This window comes from Strix aluco, chromosome 2 (genome assembly GCF_031877795.1).
Source record: "Strix aluco isolate bStrAlu1 chromosome 2, bStrAlu1.hap1, whole genome shotgun sequence".
Lineage (NCBI taxonomy): Eukaryota > Metazoa > Chordata > Aves > Strigiformes > Strigidae > Strix > Strix aluco.
In genome coordinates this window covers 137690382-137716174 of record NC_133932.1, presented here as the reverse complement: position 1 = coordinate 137716174, position 25793 = coordinate 137690382, and the positions used below count along the sequence as shown (strand labels likewise).

General features: G+C 55.7%; 1 protein-coding gene and 1 long non-coding RNA gene across 2 annotated transcripts; both read left to right on the top strand.

Annotated features, from left to right (window-relative positions):
* The first annotated feature begins 5250 nt into the window (after window positions 1-5250).
* LOC141920079 (olfactory receptor 52K2-like) lies at window positions 5251-6977 on the top strand. The gene is made up of 2 exons (XM_074816762.1): window positions 5251-6221; window positions 6887-6977. Exons 1-2 carry the CDS (start codon window positions 5251-5253, stop codon window positions 6975-6977), a joined length of 1062 nt encoding a protein of 353 aa, XP_074672863.1.
* Window positions 6978-20678: 13701 nt separating this feature from the next.
* Window positions 20679-20899, top strand: LOC141920343 (uncharacterized). The gene is made up of 2 exons (XR_012622292.1): window positions 20679-20793; window positions 20835-20899. It is a non-coding gene; the product is annotated as an uncharacterized LOC141920343 (long non-coding RNA).
* The last annotated feature ends 4894 nt before the right edge of the window (window positions 20900-25793 follow it).

Sequence of the window (25793 nt, the reverse complement as noted above, 5' to 3'; positions counted from 1 at the left end):
TGTCCTGAGCCCAGCTAACTCTTGCTGCTGGTAGACCAGCTGCATCCCAGACTTTTCTGAGCCATCTCTCATCCAGCCAGCTATGTCCTACCAGGGTTCACAGGCTCTGTCTGGGGGTTGCAGCACCCAAACATGCTGAGCCTTCCCCGAGAGTGAGAGCCCTCCTGTTCTGGAAGCTGGGAACCAGCTGGGAACAACCCAGACAGCTCAGGTCCCCCAGCAATGACAGGTCTTATCGGGAAGCTGCAGGCACAAGGAGCTGGTCTGAGGCTCTACAGCTTAGTGGCAGCAGATGGAGAGTCCAGCTCTGACCTGGGATAAGGAGGTGCTCTACAGGTGTTATTTGGAACTGGAGGCTCCCTGGGAGAGGTGCAATTTCAGTGCACATGATGATACATGTCAACAGCAACTACCCAAAGTACCAGCAACTCGTATCCCCATGTGTTGCCTTTCCTCGAGGTTCAGCAGGTTCAGAGGTTCAGCCACCCCAAGGGTTCCTGCTCCTCAGAAATGGAGGGTGCTCCAAGGACAGGGGGATGCTCTGCACCCGCTCTGCAGGGATGCTCCTCCCGGGGTCGGACTGGAGCCTTCTGAGACTCAGTAACACCAAAAGTACAAAGAGTCAATGTTTGGGGCAAAAGCAGCAGGCTGGCGAGCATTTGCCCAGGGTGAGAGCTCCCATTAGGACGTTTCAGATCTGGGAGTGATGAAGTAGAGTTCGGCAGAGGTGAACGGTGGTGTCTCAGAGGTGCTTGTGGTCCTCTGCCTGGGAAGGGGAGTTTCAACCAGAGAGAGGAGCCGTGAGCCCACCGGGGTGTGAGGGTGGCAGAGGAGCAGAGGGATGACGTGGAGGGTCTCCACTGACACAAGGACTCAGAAGAAAAGCAACAGGGGTGGTGGGTTTCCTCCAACAGCAAAGGGGGGGGGGGGGTGGCTCTCACCCTCCTCAGCGACGTTCGGGGCAGAGGGTCCACGTGGTCGCTGCCATCTCCCTGATGGTCATGACGATAAAACAGGCAGGTGCAGCATAGTTCCTCCGACCGATCTCAGATCTCAGCTTTAGGCTGGGATGAAAACTGCCCTGAAACCACTGTTTGTCTCCACGGATGTGAAGGCAGGCTGGAGGATGAGCTCCTGTCATAGACTGGCACCAGTTCTAAACTGCCACCTGTGTTTGTTCACATGAATCCCACCCAAAAGGTCACGTTTAGTCCTCACATCTACATTAATTTAAAAATTAAACTCAGTGAAAAGCATTTGGTTTCAAAAGTGGTTTGAATGTGTCATTCTCCACGTCAAAAATACTTTTTTCTGTCTCTGTGGTGTTTATCTGACTTTCTGCTGCACTCCTCCCTGACATCATGAACAAACAGTTGACAGGATGTTTTTGCTATCCTGAATTTCCATTTTTTGCTGTGCTGTATTTGCACATTTCAGCCTTATGCTGCCTGGGGCTTGGGGAGGGGGTCAAGGACATGGCCCTGTGTATGGAGAGCTGGGAGACACTCACAGCTGTTGTTCAGCAGCCAGAAATGAAACTGCACTTATATTGCTCCAGGCAGAAACACAAAGATCTTTCATTCTGCTGGAGACAACTTCGCAGCCTATTCCTGCCTGGCTTGGTCACTCCTTGCAGCCGTCATTTGTAAAAGAAATTAGATGAGGGAGAATTGACTTGGGACTAAGGCTGTTACCGTCCAGCCCCCTCGCTGGGGTTATGACAGAAGATGCTCTTGGGAATCTGCATCCAGGAGACCCGGCGGCATTGCCTGGGGTGATTTATGCTCAGCCCTGCGGCTCTGCCCTCGCGCCCAGGAGACGTCCCCGAGGGTGGCAGCTGTCTGGAGCGGAGAGCAAGGTGGGTGGCTGTACGGGAGGGCTGGCACCAGCCAGGGCACGGCGGGCTGGTGGGAGCTCAGCATCTGGCCTGTGTGCATGCACAGTGGGAGTCAGGCAAGGAAAAAGGCAATCGCTGGAAAATTTATTTTAAAAGTAGGTTTTCGGAATTTTAAAGTTTCTTATTAAATGAAACTGCTGACCCAAGGCTGCAGAATTCTGATTTTTTTAGGTAAAAATAGGAGTTGAGTTTAAAAACATAAACAAACACCAAACCTTTAAACCAAAAGCAGAAATTGTTTGCTGCGAAAGAGTCAGCTTGTTTCTGTTTGTATAAATTAATCAATAATTAGCTAAATACACGTTTGCTGTGAAACAAACTAGATTTTCAACCACAATGATGTTCTTAACCCCTTGCACACAGCAGCAGGTATCTGAACAGAAAGCTGCGGGCGGGCAGCCGGGGGTTCTCGCGGACAGGCTAAATTCCGTGAAATAGGCTGGATTGTGTCACCCGTGGTGCAGCTCGCTGGGATGGGGTGGGGGGGTGAAGGAGGCAGGCAGCCCCTTGGCCCCGGATCCCAGCCCAGAGCGGGGATAAAGTGTTATTTTGGGGGGTTGTCCCCTGCGGAGGGGGAGCACACACCGGACCAGGTGCACGCTCAGGGCACGGTCTGGAGCTGGAGCTTTGCCTTTGACGTGAACATGTGTCCTAAACACAGCGCAGGCAGCACTCGCTCTGTGCCCAGTTCCTGAAATAACCTTGTTTTATCTCCATAAAAAGGTGTCTGGAGCCTGCACTGTGCTGCCGAGGGCAATGCCCTGCTGCCACCGAGGGGTCTGTGATGAGAAGGAAAGGGGTGCAAGGGTTGAGGGGGGGGGGGCTCGGTCTGGAAGATGTGACAAAGCAGCTAGAAAATGTCACAGCAGAGTGCAGGGACGTGCCTTCAATCAAAGGGTTCTGCGTCCAGCACTAATTAACTGTGAGGAGTAAAGAGGAATTAAACTACCGGAAAAAAAAGTTGGTGGTGCCTAGGAACCGGTGGCGGTGATCTCAATGCTTTTCAGCCTGTGGCACTGATTTTTCATTGAAGTTCCATTTTCCCAAAGCTGAGGGAACTTAAAGGCAGAGGGAACTTAGACAAGGAAACTGCGAAGTTGGGAGATATTCAGGTAACGGGTGGCCCCGCTCCCCGGCGTGCCTGCAGGAAGGGACAGCTCTGGTTAGGAAAGGGAACGGAGCGCTGAGAGTGGACAAAGTGAAATGGGGGAGCTGGTCGACATCTGGTGGGAGTTAGAAGCTGTTAAGTAGAGAAATCAGATCAAGGCAGGTGAAGGCATCTGCCCCTCTGCATGGAGAAGAGAGGTCCATGCCTACCTGAGAGAAAAGCAATCAGAGAACTTTATTTTTTAACATAATTTAATTGATTGGTGGCTGAGAATGATGTTAAACAGCTTCTGCTAAGAACAGAAAACAAATGCAGTAGCAGGTCTGGGTGATTTCCACAAGGGAAAAAGCATTTCTGAGTCGGCCAAGGAAGTCTTTGGCCTGTTCTGCTAAACTTTTATGAGTCCTGGCATGCTGCGGTGACTGCAGACGCTTCCTCGGGCCATTATTTTAGTGAGAAAGTACAATGATGTGATTAGCTGCAGATTGCTTGGCCTGACGTCAATGCCCAGCAGAATGTCCAAGAAGTTAACAGGAGATTTGGTCAATAAAGAATTAAAGGATTGGAATCAAATTAAATTATGGCAATCAACGCAGCCTTGCAGGAAACGGCTCTTGTCAAACAAGCCAGATTTCATTTTCTGATGAGATAGCAAGTTCAGTTAATCAACGTGTGCATGTGTTTGAGTACAGTACACAGAGTTATCTAAAAGAAATGTGCCTCCACCTCGCTGCTTCCAGGTGAGGAGCTGACACAACACAACATCTGTGAGGCATCAGCAAAGTGGATGAAGGACTGCGTGGTTAAGAGACCTCAAAACGAAGCTGTCAGAACCACCATCACAAAGCCTTTTGTTTCCGCAGGGCTGTCACCGTGGCTGGCTCTAGACTAGGAGTTGTTCTGCACGATTTTCATCAGTTGTCCCAAAGTCAGGACAAATGTGTCTCAGACCATGCTGGGGAAAGGCAAGTCATGGAGAGCAGTCAACAGAGACTTGGTCGTTCACAGGAACCACCTGCAATAAATACCAGGGTGGGGAGAGTTGGGCAGGTTCTCAGGGTGGAACACTGTACCCTGGAGAGGGCACACTGAGAGGGGAACACTGGGACCCAAAGGGTCAGGGCCATTTTGGGTGCATAAGAGGGAAATGGAAGAGGTTCTATTTTTTCAAAAAACATGTTGAAATCTTGGAGATTTGCAAAAAAAACCCTCTCAGGAAGACAGATAGTGAAACAGGTGAGTGGAGATGAGAAACCTGCAGTGCCCTAGGTCTTTAGTTTATCCAGAATAACTCCTTGGCCATGGGAAATACATACCTTCACGAAATAAAAGACTCTCTGGCCAAGCAGAGGAAGGTCAGAAGGATGCTGTGGCTGGGAGGAGTAGACACCCAGTGTCCAATGGGAAGAAAAGGCACATGGTTATAACCATGAGGACAATTAGCACTTGAGGCAAAAATCAAGGGAGGGAGGTTCTCCATCTCTGGATGCCCACAAGCCTGCAATTTCTTCCAGGAAAGTGTGCTTTAGCAAATCCCATGTTATCGGGCTCCAGAGAAGGAAAAAAATGGGTGTAACTCCACCGTTTTTGACAGGACAGCATTCTGCATCAGTCTGGCCTTCAGTCTCATGGATAGATGAGTGTGGAGGAGGGGTAAGGACCATTTTAACTGTACCTTCCTTGACTGGGGCTAGCAGCTAGAGGCTGTCAACAGGGCTTGTGTCCACTTAGTGCTGGGCGACAGCTTGGAGCATCTTTTTTCCGGATGCAGTTTGTCTCAGCCCAGTTTCACCATGGACATGTTGTCCAGGTGCAGCTTCTGCATGACCCAAAGTGGCAACAGGATGGAACTTACATGACCTGGACCCACACGCCCAGTCCCCTCTCTCAGCAGGGCATAGGGAGGGCACCCATATGGCAAAAGCCAGAGGTAAATCAGAGGTGCTGGGTAAATCAGAGGGGCTGGAAGGAGGAGCAGAAGGGAGGGTGGCCCCATGCAAGCCATAGGACATCCAGGACTCTCCAGCAATGTGTCCTCTGGAAAGCACTGGCCACAGCATCAGTCTAAAAGCCCAACTGTAGTTAACAGGTTCTGAAAGTTTTTCCCCAAATAAATACAACAAAATTGTGCAATGCTTGAAAACCGCAGTGTGCAGAGTTTTCTGATCAAACCGGCAGTAGCAGAATCCCAACCTTTCTGTCACTGTTCCAGGGAACTAAAGATGTGGCTTGGCCCACCCGTGCCATGTCAGCCGCCAACCGATCCAACACCAACTCTTCTCCTTTTCTCCTGATGGGCATCCCTGGCCTGGAAGCTCTCCACATGTGGATTTCCATCCCATTCTGCTTTACATACATCATGAGTTTGCTGGGAAATAGCATGGTCCTTCTTGCTGTGAGACTGGAAAAAAGCCTCCACGAGCCTATGTACTATTTCATTTCCATGTTGGCTGTCATCGACCTCATCTTCTCAACTGCTGTAGTTCCCAAAATGCTGAGTATATTCTGGTTGGATTCAAGGGAGATTGGTTTTGAGGCCTGCTTCATCCAGATGTTCTTCATCCACACATTCACTGCAGTGGAGTCAGGGGTGCTCCTGGCAATGTCCTTCGACCGGTATATAGCCATCTGCAAACCCCTGAGATACACCACCATCCTAACAAGCTCCCGGACCATCCAGATAGGGCTGCTGTCCCTGGCCAGGGGAGCTGGTGTCATGATGCCTTTAATGTGCCTCCTCACCAGCTTACCCTACTGCAAAACCAGAGTCATCCCTCACTCCTACTGCGAGCACATGGCCGTGGTGGAGCTGGCCTGTGCCGACCCGGCTGCCAGCGATCTCTACAGCCTCACTGTGGCAACACTATTGGTGGGGACAGACTCTGTCTTCATCACCCTCTCCTATGGTATGATCCTCAGGTCTGTGATGAGGCTGCCATCCCCAAAGGCTCGTCTTAAGGCCCTCAGGACCTGCGGGTCCCACGTTTCCATCATCCTGCTGTTTTACATAGGTGGCCTGCTCTCCATGTACCTGCAGATGTTCTCTTTTGGCTTGGCACCCCACGTCCAAGTCCTGGTGGCTGATTTCTATTTGACGGTGCCTCCCATGCTCAACCCCCTCATTTATGGCATGAAGATGAAGCAGATCCAGGAAGGGATCTTCAAAATGCTGGGACAGTTGGCGGGACTCAGTATCTCACAAGCTGATGAAGACAGGTCAGATGCTGAGAGAAGGAGGCACCACCAGATAATAATTTATCCCATCCTAGAATCGGTGCGAAGTTAAGTGCAGTGAATTATCCCCCAGAAATGTCCATCTCTCAGCAACTAGAAAGGGAAACTAGACCAGATGTCTAAGGCTGACATGGTTTATTTGCATAGAAGCAATTGCTGCTGCATACACCAACCTCAGAAAATCACTCAGAAATCTAAAGTGAAAGCTGTTTCCTATTCCCCACATAACCTATGGTGCCAGGAATGATCACAGACCACTCTAGGAAAAAGAGTTACTTCATAGTTCTGCAAAGAGTGAATGCAGATTTATCACCTACTTAGGAGAGAGTGCGGCCAAGGAGTAAGGAAAAGAAAATGTTTCCTCTAAAATGTGATGCATCCATCTTTGCTTCCTTCCTTCCTCCCTTTATAGAGCGTCCAAACCTCTCTCAAAACCAACATAAACCATCAGAGTCCCACTGACACACATCTGCTGGCAAACTTGCATGTTGATCTTGGCTATGAACGTCTAGGTTAGACATGTTGGAAAAAAAAAAAGTCAACTAGGAAGGTGTTTAGCACTCGAGTGGGTGGCTTGGCAAGGAGGCAATCCACCACCAGAGAGCCTTAGACCAGCAACCTGCTGAGCATCTCGCTCCTGCCATCAGTGCCCCAAGAGCTGCTCCTGCCTTCGTTAAACACTGCCAGAGCTCAGTGCATGACTTCAGACAGGGGGACTCGGAGAGAGGAAAGGAGTGAAAATTAAATGCCATCTTTTCTGTCTCTGCTTCCTGCTCTCTGCATCAAAAACATCTCCAGGATGATGTTTCCACAAATAAAAGTTAAAATCTCAAAAGTTCAGACGCTTGGCTCCGTGCTCACGTGGGTGGCTCAGTGCAAGGGGGTGCCCAAGGGTTGGGCTGGATTGAGCCCCTCACCGGTGGAGCCTTGTACCCGCACAAATGTTTCTCGTCCAGCACAAGCACCAGGAATCAGCAGCTCCACTGTGTCAGCCCGTAGGATCCAGGCCTTGCTAATGCCCTCCCCAGCGCAGAGGTGACACAGGGCTCATAAGAGAGAGGGGAGCGTCCTGCCCCAGAGGTGCCAGAGGCTGGGTGACTGCCTGAGAAGCAGGAAGGCAGCAAAAACCTGTGGGAACTGGGGGAGAAGTAAAGGTGGTGGTGGGAGATCAGAATCACAGAATCCCAGAATGATCTGGGTTGGAAAAGCCCTTGAAGCTCCTCCAGTCCAACCATGAACCTCACCCTGACCGTTCCCAACTCCACCAGATCCCTCAGCGCTGGGTCAGCCCGACTCTTCAACCCCTCCAGGGATGGGGACTCCCCCCCTGCCCTGGGCAGCCCATTCCAACGCCCAACAACCCCTTCTGCAAAGAAATCCTTCCGAAGAGCCAGTCTGACCCTGCCCTGGCGCAGCTTGAGGCCATTCCCTCTTGGCCTGGCGCTGGTTCCTTGGCTCAAGAGACTCATCCCCCCTCCCCGCACCCTCCTTTCAGGGAGTTGGAGAGGGCCAGGAGGTCTCCCCTCAGCCTCCTCTTCTCCACACTAAACCCCCCCAGTTCCCTCAGCCGCTCCCCATCACACCTGTGCTCCAGACCCTGCACCAGCTCCGTTGCCCTTCTCTGGACACGCTCAAGTCATTCAATTCGAAATCATGACCACTGACTCAATTCCAGACCAAAAAAACACCTGCAAGGAGCTAATTTACCCAGCAAGCATGGCTAATTTAAATAGAATTAACCAATAGCAAGTGGGGTGGTAATTATGGACCAAGGAGTGTAAACTTAGACAGGTTTTTCCTAATCGTGTAACAGGCTAAATAGGCTGTAGTTCCTCTGTGTGGGGCGCTGGCTTGGTGGATTCCCCCCCCTCCGCACCCCTCTTTGCACAACTATGGAATAAAACTGGTATTTCAGCTCTGGGTGTGCGATTGGCTCTTGCACAGCGGGGACGAGCCCTGTTTGAGGGACAATAGTGGTGGCAAAGGCCACCTTGTTGCTCCCAGGACAGCAGCCTGGCCCAGCCAAACGCTGCGGATGGGGTGCACAGGGCTGTGATAGTGGGGGCTGGGGGGGTCCCTGTCACCCAGCAGCTCCCAGTGTGTGTTTGACCCGGGGGCAGCCCCCCCAGACCCGGGTTTCTCACCTCGGAGCCTCAAGGAAAGAGGCACCAGCCCTTGTTTACCTGCAAGGTAGCCACAAGGCAAGAGATGGCTGCTCAGTAATTAGCCTCAGGACACTTCCAGCTATTAACCAGAGCTCACTTGCTAATTTTTAATCTCTCCTTGGGGTGAAGTGTCCAAAGCAAACAACAGTTTAACCCTGTGAGTGCTGGGCAGGAGGGCTGTTCTGAGATGGGCGGGGGGGGGGGGGGCGGGGCACAGAGACCTGCGCTGGCCACGGGCCCCTGCAAGGGCTGGCAGGTTTGGGGGGCGATAGCCAGCCCCGGCCACGTGTGGGGGTGTCTCTGCTCCCTCCAGAGCTGGTTTCAGAGTTGCAAAGCCTTTGGGTGCGAGGCTGGCACCCCCAAACCGCCGTGGCAGAGCCCATGCCCCAGGTCGCTCACAGAATTAATGTCTATTTTAATCCCGGGTAAATTCACACGCTCAGCAGCTCTTCCTTACAGGAACCCTGCTTGGGATCTGCAACTCTAAAGGTCCCTTTTGCACACACCACCCAGACTCAACCTCCCAGCGGCGGGTGCTGGAGGCGCCCCTGGAACAGGTTTTCTCACTTTATTGCGGCATTTTCAGCCCCTAAAAATGTCCTGGCCCCGGGGCTGGGTTTGGGAGACGGCAGCTCTGATTTTTACAGACCTCTGAAAAGTTTGCACTTGGCTGCTGTTCCTGGTGCCAAGCAGCTGCCCCCGGAGAGTGCCCTCGAGTGTGAGGTGTGGGAATAAACCCCCCCAGCACCAGGAGGGAGCTTGAGGGTCCCCACGGGACACCCCAGGAGAGTCCCTGCCTGGCAATAGCAGGCACCAGGGGACAGCGAGGCACAAACAACCCCCCCACTGCAGAGGGGACAGACAGCCGAAGGGACAGAGGGGTCCCAGTGCCACCAGTGCCCCTGTGCAGGGCTGGGGAGGGGCTGAAAAGGGGCACATTACTTGGGGGGGGGGGGGTGTTTGGAAGGAAGGACCAGGCTCCTCCAGCCACGTCTCTCCCCACTGTGCGATGACCGAGGGGATGCAGGGACAGTGTGTCCCCCCGCCCGCCAGTGCCACCAGCCCCAGCAGAAGCCCCTGCGAAGCATCATCGGCTGCAAACCTGCTAATTGTCCCCGCGGCAGTGAGCCCAGGGGGGGCCAGGGGCCACCAGCAATCAATCCTCCCCGGGCCAGGGCTGCAATTACCATCCATCTCGTTAGCACTAATTGGACTACTCCCAGGAAGGGAGCCTGATGGAAAAAAGTAATAAACAAAGTTCTATTGCTTTTAACTATCTTTTCGAAAGCCCAGGGAAGGAAACAAGGCAGAGGGTCCGCGACACCCGGGAGGGCCTGTCCTGCCTCCTGTCACCGTGGCTCAGAAGAGATGTGGCTCGTGTCACCAGCCCAGGGTCTCTGCCCCAGGACTTTCTGTGGGCAGGATCCAGCCTGTCCCTGGGCCAGGAGTGCTCAGCTCGCTGCCAGCCCAGTGCTGCCCCTCACAAATACCCCATCTGGGGGGTGCTGGGGGCTCCCGAGCCCAGGAGCAGCTCTTCCCAAGCCAGGGCCAAGCTGTGCTCTCGCCTCCGCTGCCCAAGGCCACCCCAGCACAAAATGCTGGGGGTGTCCTGATCTCTGTCCCCACTGGCCCCATTTTGGGGGTGCTTGTGGCCTGCAGGCGTGCCAGCCATGTGCAACTTGGGGCAGCGCTGGGGGGGGGGTGCAAGGAGTGTCTGACCCAGGCCAGGCCACACGGGGCTGCGAGGGGGACAGCCTTGGGGACAGCCTTGGGGACAGCCTTGGGGATGGACTTGGGGACAGCCTTGGGGACAGCCTTGGGGGTGGTCTTGGGGACGGCCTTGGGGACGGCCTTGGGGATGGCCTTGGGGACAGCCTTGGGGACAGCCTCGCGGACAGCCTCGAGGACAGCCTCGCGGACAGCCTCGAGGCTCTCCTGGCTGCCCGGGGCATGGGGCAGCTCTTGGTGCGCCTCTGAACCCAGGTCCCCAACAAGGCCTTCAGCTCACACCTCCCAAAACCCCAGTGCCACCAGGGGTTTGCTGGGCTGGGGCTGGGGGGGCCCAGCAGAGCAGAACCACCTGGGGGGGGGATTTCCTCAGGGCCATCAAGGAGGCAGCAGGGACTGAACGGTCGGTGACAGGTCCCTTGGCCACTGCTCCCTCCTGCTCCCGCCCCAGCTGGAGTACTGGGACCAGCCACAGCAGGCAAGGGGTGGCCAATGGGACAGGTCGGGGAGAGTCTGGATTGGAACCCCACACACACACTCTCCTGCATCCCCCTTTGTGGGCACAACCCCAGAGCCTGACACCCTGGGAGGAGGTGTCCTGGGTACCCCCAGAGTATCTGATCCTGGGCAGGGAGCAGAGGGGTGAGACCAGAGGATGGGCTGAGCCTAAGAAAGGCCCCGCAGGGCTGCGGGGAGCTGTGGGGCTGAGCCCCTGGCGTGGCTCACACGGGGCAGTTTGCCGGTGGCCATCCCCAAATTGCCCCATCTGTGGGGGTGCCCCTGGACTCGGCACTGGTGAGGCCGCCCCTCGATTCCTGGGTTCAGTTTTGGGCCCCTCACTCCAAAAAGGCCATTGAATGACTCGAGCGTGTCCAGAGAAGGGCAACGGAGCTGGTGCAGGGTCTGGAGCACAGGTGTGATGGGGAGCGGCTGAGGGAACTGGGGGGGTTTAGTGTGGAGAAGAGGAGGCTGAGGGGAGACCTCCTGGCCCTCTCCTACTCCCTGAGAGGAGGGTGCAGAGAGGGGGGAGAAGTCTCTTGAGCCAAGGAACCAGCGGCAGGCCAAGAGGGAATGGCCTCAAGCTGCGCCAGGGCAGGGTCAGACTGGCTCTTCGGAAGGATTTCTTTGCAGAAGGGGTTGTTGGGCGTTGGAATGGGCTGCCCAGGGCAGGGGGAGAGTCCCCATCCCTGGAGGGGTTGAAGAGTCGGGCTGACCCAGCGCTGAGGGATCTGGTGGAGTTGGGAACGGTCAGGGTGAGGTTCATGGTTGGACTGGAGGAGCTTCAAGGGCTTTTCCAACTGAGATCATTCTGGGACTCTGGTGCAATTCCCCTCCCTGGCCCCTTGCTGGGCTGCTGGGTGCTTGGTGTGACTCCAACCCCCCCCTCCTGGGCCACACACCAGGCCAGGGCGGTCTGAACTGTGAATGCAGGGGACCAGAGCATTAAGCCCCTCCTTGGCGTGACCGGCTCCTGCTCCCGCGATGGCTGGGGAGGGTTATAACAGTCCGTCACCCCCTGGCAGCCGGGTACATCTGGGCCTGGGACGTGGCCAAGGGACGGGGATAACAGACCCGCACGTCCAGCGAGTTCTGGGGCTGTGCAACTGGTGAAAAACACCAGAATATTTCATCACTCGAAATATTGGGCTGGAGTGGAAAAGTACCTGATAGAAATCAATTATCTTGGGCAGTATAAACAGTGGCCCTAAGCGAGACCCTTTGAGCTCTCCTTTAAAATAAAGTGTTGCATTTTCCATCACCTAACACGGCCATCGAGCCCAGCTAAACAGGACTAAAGATGCCCCTGACCAGCATCTCCCCTGGGCTGGGACCCTCTCGGGTATCAACCCCTCGAGGCACCGTCCGCTGATGGAGCCGACGGGAGCCCAGGGCGAAGTCGATCCCCTCGAGTCTCAATTATCCCCCGCTGAGGAAGGCCGATGCGCTGTGAATATTCCCTCTAAACTCGAGAAGAGGGAAATTGTAACTTCGAGCCGGCTTCTCTTGCATCCACCTCTCCCCCTACCGATGTGTTTGGGTAGACACAGTTATTTTTTACGAGTGTGGGCACATCCACGTTTCACTGGATCCAAATAATTTTGTCTGTCTGTGTGTTGTATGAGCAGATGTGTTTATGAATATGCATATACATTATGAATATACATTATAAATATACATACATACCGATTGTGGATACTTTATAGTAAGTTAGTGTTAATCTTGTCATTTTTGAGTCTGTAGATAAGTTGCCGTTTTAATCATCATTTTGCTGGATTATTCTGTAAATTCTTAAATTGGCTAATGATTAAGTGCCGCTGGTCATTAATGAATATTGATTTGCTGCCAAATCATTACCGAGTTAATATTTCCATCCGTGACACTGTTGCACTGAGCCCACCAGCGCCGTGCAGGCCCAGGGGCTGCTGCCAGGCCAGGACTGGGGGGGTCACTGGTGAACCCCTTTGGCAGCGGGCAGTGCAAGAGATGCTCTGTGTCCTCTGGGTCACGGACGGCCCCCCCAGAGTCCTGCACACACCCCCCCCGACGGCTGCTGGGCTGGTGCCCGGATGGCGGATTGCAGGGAGTGACACTGTCACAGGTCGTCGTCCCCCCCCCCCCCCCCCGCCGTGCTGGTCCCTCTTGAGAGGGGCAGGGGTCCGCCCTGGCCACCCCGCCCTCCCCAGCCCCGCCGTGGGGTTCCTAGGGCAGATTCCCCCCCTTCCGTGTCCCCCGTCCCCGGGGCAGCCAGAAGGGGGGTGTCCACCCCCCCCCAGCCGTGCCCCGGGGGGGCCAGCGAGGGCCGTGGGTGCAGGTTTGGGTGCAGAGGGGTGCGTGTGCCGGGGGTGCCCCGCACATCGCCAGCACCTCTCTGGGAAGCCGTGGCCCTCCCAGGCTGCCGGTGGCTCTGCCGGGGGGGTCCCTGCCCGCCCCGACCGCGCTGCTGCCGGCACTGCCGGGCTGTCCGGGAGGCGACCGAAAAATGAATGACCGTGTCTGCACCCCCCCGCCCCCCTGCGCTGGGCAGCCCCGGGGACATGGCGATGGCAGCGGGCACGGCGCCAGGCGTGGAGCGCGGGGGCCCCTCCTGGCCAGAAGGCAGCACTGTCACCCCCTCCCTGCTCTGTCACCTCCCTGCACTGCCACCCCCTGCACTGTCACCCCCCTGCACTGTCACCCCCTCCCCGCACTGTCACCCCCCCCGCACTGTCACCTCCCTGCACTGCCATCAACCTCCTGCACTGCCACCACCCCCTGCCACCTCCTGCACTGCCACCCCCTCCCCGCACTGTCCCCTCCCTGCACTGTCACCCCCCTGCACTGCCACCCCCTCCCTGCACTGTCACCTCCCTGCGCTGTCCCCTCCCTGCACTGCCACCAACCATTCTACCCCTTCCCTGCACTGTCACCCCCCGTCACCCCCCCGGTGCCGCAGCTGCCGACGCTGTGCCATGTCCAGTGCCGAAACCACCGGCCGCGGCCACCCGGGTGGGCGGGGGGGCTGCGCCGCCTTCCCCAGGCACATGCAGCCCCTGCTCCTGGCTGGGACACCGGGGTCCTCTTTGTCCAGCAGCTTTCGAACACACTAATGGTCATTTTGGTTTGGTTCCCCCCGCCCTGGGCCGTGCGCGGGCGCAGCAGCTGTGGCGGGGTGCGAAGGCTGGGGGACATGCCCAGGGACAGGCAGGCAGGCGGTGGCAGAGGACGGCTCCAACCTGCCGCCGATCCTGCCTGGGCTCTGCGCTGCCCCGCAAGGACGGGGCGACCCTGCAGCACCCACGGAGACCCAGCAAGGGACGGGGCTCTGTGCCCCCCGGAACAGGGGCGGGGGGCAGCGAGCAGAGCCCCGCCAGCCCCACAGCCATCCCCATCCAGTGCTGCTCCGCTCCCACCCATCTCCAGGTCTCTCCCCCACCCTGTTTCTTCGTCTCCCTCTGCCCGCGGAGCGCTGTGGGACAGACCTGCTCTTCCCAGCCCCACGCAGCACAGCGGGGGGGGGACACTGGCCACCCAGCCCCTGCCCATGGAGACACCCCCCGGCGCGAAGCAGCTCCAGCCTCGGGAGAAGGTGTAAAGCACCAGCGCGGCCCCCGAAACTCGAAACTCGCTGAGGCCATGGGCAGGGGCAAGCATCCCCACGGGGCAGGAGGGGGGGGGATCAGACTGGGCTTTACGACTCAGGGTTGTCTACGGACTGCTCTGATGCTGCTCTAAGAACACCTGTGAGCATTCGACTGGTTTTCCTGAGCTGTGCCCCAGCCCCAGGCTGTGCATTAAATTCTCTCGGCCTTCAGAACAGGAGGGTTGTGTCTAACCTGCCCGTGGCCACTGTCCCCGGACACAGGTACAAATGTTTCTCATCCAGCACAAGGACCAGGAATCAGCAGCTCCACTGTGTCAGCCCGTAGGATCCAGGCCTTGCTAACGCCCTTCCCAGCACACAGGTGACAAAGGGCTGGTAAGAGAGAGGGGAGCGTCCTGCCCCAGAGGTGCCAGAGGCTGGGTGACTGCCTGAGAAGCAGGAAGGCAGCAAAAACCTGTGGGAACTGGGGGAGAAGTAAAGGCAGCAGGGGGAGATCAGAATCCCAGAGTCCCAGAATCATCGTGGTTGGAAAAGCCCTTGAAGCTCCTCCAGTCCAACCATGAACCTCACCCTGACCGTTCCCAACTCCACCAGATCCCTCAGCGCTGGGTCAGCCCGACTCTTCAACCCCTCCAGGGATGGGGACTCCCCCCCTGCCCTGGGCAGCCCATTCCAACGCCCAACAACCCCTTCTGCAAAGAAATCCTTCCTAAGAGCCAGTCTGACCCTGCCCTGGCGCAGCTTGAGGCCATTCCCTCTTGGCCTGCCGCTGGTTCCTTGGTTCAAGAGACTCATCCCCCCTCTCTGCACCCTCCTCTCAGGGAGTTGGAGAGGGCCATGAGGTCTCCCCTCAGCCTCCTCTTCTCCACACTAAACCCCCCCAGTTCCCTCAGCCGCTCCCCATCACACCTGTGCTCCAGACCCTGCACCAGCTCTGTTGCCCTTTTCTGGACACGCTCGAGTCATTCAGTTTGAGATTGCAACCATCGACTCAAGTCAAGATCGAAAAAACTTGCCCCCCCCACACCTGCAAGGAGCTAATTTACCCAGCAAGCATGGCTAATTTAAATAGAATTAACCAATAGCAAGTGGGGTGGTAATTATGGACCAAGGAGTGTAAACTTAGACAGGTTTTTCCTAATCGTGTAACAGGCTAAATAGGCTGTAGTTCCTCTGTGTGGGGCGCTGGCTTGGTGGATTCCCCCCCCTCCGCACCCCTCTTTGCACAACTATGGAATAAAACTGGTATTTCAGCTCTGGGTGTGTGATTGGCTCTTGCACAGCGGGGACGAGCCCTGTTTGAGGGACAACAGGACCATGGCCGGGCCCTTGCTGGGGGATGCTCGCTGCCTGCTGTAGTGCAGGACGACGCGTCCAGGAGCCTTTCCTGGTGTGTCTGACAGACTTTGCTCCCAGGTCCGGCCAGGATCAGCCCCCACCACGCAGTGACAATCGCACTGCAACGCACCCCATCACCCGAGGCAAAGCTGAGTCAGAGCCTTCCTGTTGTGTTTTTCCTACCTGCCCGATTGCCGAGGCTCTGACCCACCCCGCGCTACAGCCCGCACGGTGAAACACAAACGGCAAGAAAGAGCCTCAAGAAAGAGGCTGCAGGAACAGCCTCAGCTTCCATGGAAACCCAGAGCCAGCGCAGGGCATTCAGATTTTAAGTGCCAATCAAGAGCCATTCCCTAAAGGTGACAGTGGCCCGTGTCAGATGGTGGGAGCAGGGAAACCCGCGCAGCATTGCCCCATCCTGCTCGGGGGTGCTGGTGGGAGAGGGGTGTCCCCCCCCCCCCCCCCCCCCGAGCAAAGGGGCAAAGGCAGGTTGTGGAGGAAAACTTGTGGAGTTGACGGTGTAGGAGAGGACCTGAGTCAGGCACCCGAACTGGGAGATGCTGTCACAGAATCACAGAATCATTCGGGTTGGAAAAGCCCCTCGGGATCATCGAGTCCAACCCTCAGCCCGACTCTACAAAGTTCTCCCCTACCCCACATCCCCCCACAGCTCATCCAAACGGCCCTTAAACACACCCAGGGATGGGGACTCCACCCCCTCCCTGGGCAGCCTATTCCACTCTCTGACCACTCTTGCTGGGAAACATTTGTTCCTCATGCCCAGTCTGAACCTCCCCTGTTGCAGTTTAAAGCCGTTCCCTCTTGTTCTGTCACTAATTCCCTGGGAGAAGAGACCAGCACCAACCTCTCTACAATGTCCTTTCGGATAGGTGTAGGGTGATGAGGTCTCCCCTCACCTTCTCCTCCTCAAACCACACCGACTGGCCCCGGTGACCTTCTGGTCTTTGCAGCGTGACCCTGAGGGCGCAGGAGGGAACCTCAGTTATCCAGGACTGGGCAACACCAGCACTTCCCAGCTTCCAGATTTTGGGCCACATCCTTCTCACCCAATTCAAATATGAAGAGAATCCTGACACTCAGTTCAAAACCGCTCCCTGCAGTGGGTGATCAGACACTTTGTCCCCAAAGGGTCTAAAGGTGCTTCTTAATCTGCCCGTGATGCGGGGGCAGTGGCTGGCTGCTTTTCAAAGACAGGGCTCAACCAAACACCTCCCTTCTCTCTGCAGCATTACCGGCGGTTTTACCACATCCATCACTGAGGGAGAGTATTTGCTTTGCTTTATATTAATTTCAAAATATTTTTCCAATGTATTGGAGGTTTTTTTTTTCCCCCGGCCTTCACCCTGCAGTCAGGAATCTTTCCTAAAGACTTTGGCTTTTCCTTTCTAATTTTATTAATATCATAATTAGCATTCATACTGATTACTCCCTAACTATCCTCTATTGTGTAATAGATGGAGGGGGGCACTTATAAATCCCCTGCCAAAGCAGGATTGGATTTTTGCCCAAGTTGTGCTGCTCTGTGACTCATCCAGTAAACGATCGCTGGCTTGAAGAGAAGAATGACTGGACTTGAGTGGAAATGGGGTAAAACACACCAAAAGGGAGAGGGGTGTCAGACCAGCTGACTCTGACAGCGCCTGGCCACGGGACCAGGCCAGCCCGGACCCGGCGAAGCAGCGGATGCCCCCAGGACAGCTCAGGAGAGGAGATGGTGACCAGAGGAGGAATCGGGAGAGGAGCAAGGACTGGGACAGGTTCGGGCAGCACCGACACGGCCGTGCCAGCCCCAGGGAGCACAGGAGCAGCCGTCGGGGGCTGGATTGATGTCGTTAAGGTCCTTCCCAGTCTGCAGGAGCTGATAAAACCTGCCGACAGCCCAAGGCTGGGAGGCGTCACCCGGGGAGGTGTGGGTGTTTATCACAGGGGACCCGGAGGAGGGAAGTTTCAAGCCCTCATTCTGACACCCGGGTTGCCAACAAAATCTTTAATAGGAGAGGAGGGAGAAGCAATTGCTGGCAGTCCTTGCTGCAGCAGCCTCGAGGCCTCCCAATTAATAACGCTCCCTTGAGGCTGCGGGTGACTCACGAGCCGCTGCACCCTCCGATGCTCCGGCTCAGCCCGCACAGCGCAAGGTTCAGCTCTCGCAGCGCCGGCAGGAACCGTGGAGAAACCCACCTGGGGCGAAGCCCACGCGCTTCGGTGCGGGAACATCCATAATCCTGCAGGAAAAACAGCCGGCTCCCTTGCCAGAAACCTGCCTCCTGTGAAACCCAGCTGACAGGCACAAGCTCTATCTTTAGCCTGTGGCTGCGTGTTGGCAGAGCCCCCCGTTACCTGCTCCCTCCCCGCTGATGGGGTGCACCCCAGGCTCTGCGATGTGGCCGTGTGCCAGCAGAAGTCCCAGCCTGGCAGGGATTTGGGGTGCCCTGAGGGGGCTGGGTTTGGGTTTAAATCCTAAATCCTGAAGCTGCCTTTCTCACTGCCCATCACTTCTCCTCTTCCCTTGCTGCTGCCCTGCTCTTTTGGTGTGCACATCCACCATCTTCTCCTCCATGTTTTCTCCTCTTTCACCTTTTCTGGGTATTTTTGCCAGGGGTGGCTGCTTGTCTCCCTGCTCTTGGTGGTGAGGTTTGTGGCCCTTGAGGGCATCCCTCGAGCTACTCCCAGCCTGCACCATCACCTCCCATTTCAGATGGAGGTGCCCATGCCCAACTCCCCAGCCCCGGGACACTCCCAAGGGAAGCCACAACCACGTTCCCCTCCCGTTGGGTGTTTTGGTGGGTCACGCCGTTGATGAGTCCGTTCGTTGACATTCACAACCCTGAGTATGTGTTTAAAATGAGCCTTTCTGGGTCAAGGCTGCCGGGAAGCTGCACAGCGACTCGAGCCTGTTTCCCCACCAAGGGGACCAACGCTGCCTGAGTCATGTCTCAAAAACTGGGCTCCCCCGGGACACCCCACTCTCACAGACCCCTCCAAGCACCGCGTCAGGAACTGCGATAACCAGCTTTGCCGGTGGTGAAGTCACTGGTGTCCCAGCCGTGGCCTGGGAACGCTTCAGCCCTGGCAAGTGCTTTTCCATGCAGGAAAGCAGCCACCAAGTAACCCTGCACCACGGGACACCCCCGAGGAGAAACTCCCTCCCCTGTAGCCCTGCTCCAGCTCCACAGGACCTGAGCCGAGCCCTCTCCTGCGAGGTGCTGCTGGCAGAGCTGGGCTTGGTCTGGCTGAGGGACAGCGGGCAAACTGGGGGGGTTTAGTGTGGAGAAGAGGAGGCTGAGGGGAGACCTCCTGGCCCTCTCCAACTCCCTGAGAGGAGGGTGCAGAGAGGGGGGATGAGTCTCTTGAGCCAAGGAACCAGCGACAGGCCAAGAGGGAATGGCCTCAAGCTGCGCCAGGGCAGGGTCAGACTGGCTCTTCGGAAGGATTTCTTTGCAGAAGGGGTTGTTGGGCGTTGGAATGGGCTGCCCAGGGCAGGGGGGGAGTCCCCATCCCTGGAGGGGTTGAAGAGTCGGGCTGACCCAGCGCTGAGGGATCTGGTGGAGTTGGGAACGGTCAGGGTGAGGTTCATGGTTGGACTGGAGGAGCTTCAAGGGCTTTTCCAACCGAGATCATTCTGGGATTCTGTGAATCAAGTGGGGACACTCACCAGAAGGCTCTTGTCTCAAGTTTCCTTGCCCAGGCAAATCAGAAAGAGCCTGGAAGATGCAGAGACAGCAAGGAAGAGGCCCAACCACCCAGCATCCAACACCCCTCGGGTGCTGTGAGTGCCCTTCCCTCAACCGGTAACTGCCTGCGCGTCCATGGGGCTGCAGGGCCCTTCTGGGGGGACCCCCGCTCGCCCCGGTACAGCTGTGTCTTCCTGTCTTCTGGAAACACCAAATGGGGTCAGTTTGGCACCAAGCACCACTGTCTCACTTCATCCCGCCCAGGTCCTGGCGGTCACCAGCTGGTGGGTTTATTGAATCCATAGTTTCACCAGACCGCCTTCCCCCTTTTCCCCAGGAATTGCTTCGTTCACCTACGTGACCATCAGGTAAGAAGTGCTGCAGAAATAATATGAAAAAAAACCTGCAAAAACCTGCAGCAGGCAAAGAGCAACACACATGGCCTTGCTAATGCCAAGTTCTTCTTACTCACAAAAAGCACCCAAGGTCGGAATTGGTGGTAAATATACAAGTATTGGGTGTAGTTCAAAGCCAAAAGGACGTACTTTTGCCCAGTGCAGCTGTCCAAGAGGGAGATCTCTGCAAGGTCCTGGATCTACCCCAGATCCCTGCTCCAGTCTCGGATCAGATCAGTTTTTCCTCTTCCCCTGTTTTTCACAAGAGTGGCCAAATATTCACACACGTGCATCTGGAAGTCAGTGCCTGCACATACCCAACAGACAGGAGAAAACATTTCTTTCTCCTGCACCAAATCACCTCTGAGGGAAACCATGCAGAAGCAGCTGTGGCAGCATCCCGTCGCCAGCACCTGGGAAGGGGAGAGCAGGGCTGAGGAGCACAGAGCTGCCAGGCAGGGGAGGATGGCGGAGCTGGGTGCCAGGGTCCAGAAATGGGGTGCTCCTGTTCAGCTCCAGGGTACAGACTCAGCCCGGGCAGAGCATCGGGAGCGAGCGCGGAGGTTCCCCACGCTGCTCTGGGAGCCTCAGCCCCGCAGGGCAGGGGATGCCTCGGGCTGAAAGTCAGCGGTAGGATCTGGCCACGGGTACCCAGAGCTTTCTGTTTGCAGCTGTGAAAACTTCTGAATTCTTGGTGTGTGCTGTTTTTCCTTGGAAAAAAAAAATGCTTTGGTATTTTGAATTTAAAAAAACTTAAAATCAATGTTACCAAAAACTCACAGGCCCAAGGTAACACACAGCCCCAAACACCCAGAGGGCGGAAAGCAGCTCCTTGAGTCGGGCGTGTGGGGCCCCGCGGGATGCGCAGCACGAAGGGGCCAAATCCCGGCAGCTCGGCCCCGATCGCAGCGACCCCCCCGCCTGCTGTCACCGCCCAGACTGGGAGCCCAGGGAGTTACAAAGTTCCGTGATCCCCTTGGGTTAAATTAAGGTGAAATGACACCAAATGACCGGTTAGGTAATATGTGATGTGGTCTCTTATAAATCTGAAGGAGAGGGAAAAAAGTGGAAAAAAGTGGAAAAAAGTGGAAAAAAGTGGAAAAAAGTGGAAAAAAGTGGAAAAAAGTGGAAAAAAGTGGAAAAAAGTGGGGAAAAGTGGGGAAAAGTGGGGAAAAGTGGGGAAAAGTGGGGAAAAGGTGGGGAAAAGGTGGGGAAAAGGTGGGGAAAAAGTGGGGAAAAGGGGGGAAAAGGGGGAAAAAGGGGGAAAAAGGGGGAAAAAGGGGGAAAAAGGGGGAAAAAAGGGGGAAAAAAGGGGGAAAAAAGGGGGAAAAAAGGTGATATAGAAATGTTAAGAAAATTAAGTACATAACTATAGAATGGTTAGCAATAGTAAGCTTGAGATTTGTCTGTTTAAATTAAGGCCTTTTTGAGCTGTGAGAACAAGGCAGTTCTGAACTGTGAGAACAAAGAAAACAAGCATACTGAACACAGATAGAGGCCCCAAGGACAGAGCACCAGGGTGACGAGAGATATACGGGCATTTTATGAGTCAACGAAGTGAGTCTGGGCCTCTGACACCCAGAGATGGAGGACATCTGTGATCCAAGAGGGATGACTCCACTCAAGGATGCGCATCGCATCACGTTTCCGATAAGGCGGAAGAGAGCATGAGAATGTTGGTACGTTTATGGCCCAAACGGATGACTCCCATCTCAAGGACACGCATCACATTTCAGATAAGGCGGAAGGAACTGTTGACACAAAACTTCAGAACCAATTACACTGTGTTATAAATATGTATGTTTGTGTTGTGAGACCTCATGAGTATGTATGAGATACCTACATTTAAGTTGTAGATTCACTGGCTTAGGTGTGCACGTTGGGTGGAGAGATCCCCCGTGCACCCAGCGCTGAAATAAAGAATGCCTGCTTTCTAACACTCGGACTTCTGAGTTTTAGAGAGTTCTTCTCCGACTGGCTTTTATGGTATCAAAGGGGAAAAAAGGGGGGAAAAGGGGGGAAAAAGGGGGGGAAAAGGGGGGGGGAAAGGGGGGGGAAAAGGGGGGGAAAGGGGGGGGAAGGGGGGGGAAAAGGGGGGGGAAAGGGGGGGGAAAGGGGGGGAAAGGGGGGGAAAGGGGGGGGAAAAGGGGGGGGAAAAGGGGGGGGAAAAGGGGGGGGAAAAGGGGGGGGAAAAGGGGGGGGAAAAGGGGGGGGAAAAGGGGGGGGAAAAGGGGGGGGAAAAGGGGGGGGAAAAGGGGAAAGTCAAAGAAATCCGCTCACCACCCCTGGATCCAGCGTTGTCTCAGGCCCATTCTCTCAGGTGGTGGGTGCACGCCCAGCAAAGTTTTCTGTTGTCTTTTCAGTTCGTTTTACCAGCTGATTTGCATACGAGACGAGGAGAGGCAGAGATACCACGGACTCATTTCCAGGAGAGACGAGAAGGTGGAGCGGGGCTTCAGCACATGCGTTGAGGGGGAATGGGGTGCCCCAACCCCCTCGTCCAGTGCAGCTGGTGGTCATGCTTGCCCACCATCCTCCCCGGCTTTATTTTTTCCTCAGTTCCCACAGATTTTTGCTGCCTCCATGCTTCTTGAACAACCATCCAGCTTCTGGGGCAGAACCCTCACCTCTTATCAGGCCTTTCACCCAAACATTTGGTTTCACTCAGCCCAGTTTTCCCTGCTTTGAGCTTATCTAAGGAGTTTGTCAATACAGCCCCAAGGGAGGGGGGAGGAGCACCCTTCAATACTCTCCCACTTCCTTGGGTGACATTCCTGAGACTAATCACAAAGGCCACACAGCTGGGCCTTGAGGTTTTTGTTTGAGGCATTACCAGCTCTACCCTCTGGGACTATTATCCGCAGACTATCGATTATTTCCTTGACACGGCAGCCAGCGTCTGCCAAGACAGCCACAAAGAGCCCCCCAAAGAAAGGGCGCTGTGCCCGCGGGTGCTGCTCCTCCCCCTTCCCCCAGATATCTCTCACTGAAGTCTCACAAAAGCTGCTCCATCACTTTATTCCGGCGAAACCCAGGCATTCGCTGTCCAACCACCCGCACGGCATCGCTCCGCTGCGGGACGAGGGGGGAAGCAACAGAGAGCAGGAGCTGAGCAAATATTAAACAGAAATAGCTGCACTATTTGCAGGCAATATTTTATGCTTGTTACTGAGTTTGACTTCGATGCTGGTGGAAAAAAAAAGAATCCGAGGCAATGCAGGAACGCCAGGGAATCGGCATCCTCCCCCAGCATAAATGCCTCATTTTTTTACGGAGCACAAATGAGTTCTGGGCAGAGATGGGGCGAGTCTCCGAGTACTCCCCTGTATTTGTCATCTGGTGTTTCTCAACAGCGTCTACAAAAAGTTCAGAGGACGCTTTCTACAGCAAGAAAGCGATACATTAAAAATTGTAACTTTTAAAATAGGGAAATAGATAGGAAAGAGCCTTGGGGGGAAAAACAAGCTCCTTGTTTTCCTGCTGCATTGCGGCTGCAGAGTGAAGTTACACTTTACTGCTGTAAATTAAGAAGCATCAGCTCAAATACATGCAGAGGCACAAAGAAAAGGAAAAAAAGTCAGAGTTTTCCAGCTGGGAGAGGCTCAGCATCAGGGCTTACAGCCTTCCCGAGCTGAGCCCAAAACAGCCCAAGTGATGGAGCAAAACCTGGGGCCAAAAACCAGCTGAGGAGGCTGTGCCTGGCCCAGGGGCAGGGCGGGATTTCGAGGGACCCTGACAGTGGGACGGAGCCCAAAACCCCCAGCGTGAGGTTCAGCCAAACCCCAGGGAAGCCCCAGGCTGCGGGGGGAGCAGCAGAGTGTGGTGGCAAGGTGAGAAGCACCTGGGTACGGCATGGAGGGGGGGAGGAAAGGAAGGAGCTGGGCTTGGGGCAGGCTGCAACCCCAATAGTGCCAGTACTGGAAAAGCCCCGTCTAATTGCAAAGCTCAATTAACAGCAGCATCACGCACGGGACACGGGCGTCACTGCTCAGCTCTGCTTGGTGCCGAGGAGTACCAGAGCCCCAGACCACAGGGTCTGGGCACTGCGGACCCCGACAGACAGAAACAGGAAGAATCCGTACGAACCCCATCAGTAGGAAAATAACGACACATGGAAAGAAGAGACTGGGTTTGTTTTCTGGAATAAACAGGGAGCTGGAAGGGGTGCACACCCCGCTGCGTCAGGAGGTAACAGGCTTTTCTAAAGAGTAGGGGTTTGTTTCTCTCCATGACTACCAAAGCATGAGGAGCTTAGTTAGCAGCATCGCTAATTCACCCGGAATTAGAATCACAGAATCATTCAGGTTGGAAAAGCCCCTCGGGATCATCGAGTCCAACCCTCAGCCCAACTCTACAAAGTTCTCCCCTACCCCACATCCCCCCACAGCTCATCCAAACGGCCCTTAAACACACCCAGGGATGGGGACTCCACCCCCTCCCTGGGCAGCCTATTCCACTCTCTGACCACTCTTGCTGGGAAACATTTTTCCCTCATGCCCAGTCTGAACCTCCCCTGTTGCAGTTTAAAGCCGTTCCCTCTTGTTCTGTCACTAATTCCCTGGGAGAAGAGACCAGCACCAACCTCTCTACAACGTCCTTTCAGGGAGCTGTAGAGAGTGATGAGGTCTCCCCTCCCCTTCTCCTCCTCACACTGAACAGTCCCAGCTCCTTCAATCTCTCCTCACAGGATTTATTCTCCAGGCCCTTCCCCAGCTCGTTGCCCTCCTCTGCACTCCCTCCAGCCCCTCGAGATCTCTCTCGTATTGAGGTGCCCAAAACTGGACACAACCCTCCAGGTGTGGCCTCACCAGTGCAGAGCACAGGGGGACTGTCACCTCCCTGCTTCTGCTGGTCACACTATTTCTCATCCAAGCCAGGATGCCGTTGGCTTTCTTGGCCACCCGGGCACACTGCTGGCTCATGTTCAGGGGAATTCTGTTCCAATTAGGGGAACTCTGAGCAAGAGCAATGAAACCCCTGAAGTGAGGAAGCCAGGGAACATGCTGGACCGTGGGCTCTGAGGAGGGGGTGAAACGAGCAGCTCAGAAACCACCCGGGACCTGGGTCCTGGCTCTGCACAGACATTCCTGCAGCCACACCGCTGCGGTTCAGCAGCGAGCACCTCCCCGGACACTCACAGCAAATAGCGCGGAGGTGGCAGGTCTTGGCGTTAACGCTCACCCAGACGCGATGAAGTTCAAGCCTACACCTCCCCTGGATGCGTCCCGCACACGGGGATGGGCTAACTCCCACCGTGGCTACATGAAGATCGGGTTCACGCCAGCCCCAGGGAGAATGCGCCCAGCTTCGTGCTGCTGCTGGGGATGAAGCTGGGAGCTGGCAGAGCCAGGAGCCCAGCCCAGGCCGCCGCTGGCCTCACTCACGTGAATTTTAACCTTCTAACCCCTCAGCAGCCAGAGGCACACTCCTCTTCCAGGCTGCCTGCCCAGACGTGCGCCAAGGCCAGCATCGATCCCTGCCTTGTGGCTTTCAGATTTGAGAGCAACAGGGCAGGGAGCATGGGCTGGCTGGAGAGGATCCTGGCGGGAAGGGTCTCGGCCTGTCTGCCTGCTCAGATCCCCCACGGGCAGCACGTTACCCCCATGAACCCACCAGCTTCCCTCCTCCTGCCCCTGCTCCAGGAACCACGCATTTCTATCCCCCTTTTTTTATTTTTTTTTTCTTCTCTGTAGCTCCGAGCTATTTCCTAGAGAGCAGCAGCACCTTGCTGCCAAGCAGGGAGATGTTCAAGAGGGAAAGAGCCGGTGTAGCCTTGCCTTAGCCCACCCACAACAGAGGTAACAGGACCCCATTTCAGAACAGGAACAGAGCCAAACTGACCCCACGATGCCAGCGGGGGACTAGGGACGCTGCAACAGGAGCGGCTGGTCAGCCTTGAAAGAAGTAACAGTTTGTCAGAAGAGCAGAGGCAGCAGGAGAGAGCCCAAAAGCTGAGCAAGCAGGAGCTGGGGAGGGGGCTAAGAAGGAATTGTGTATAGGGGAGAGATGGCGGCTCCTGGGGCCTCCCCCGCTCCAAAAGGAGCCTTGGCAGGAAGGAGCCAGGGAGAAGGACTTGGGGGGGTTGGGGGGTGGAAAACTGTCTGTGAGCCAGCAACATGCGCTGGCAGCCCAGAAAGCCGCCTGTGTGCTGGGCT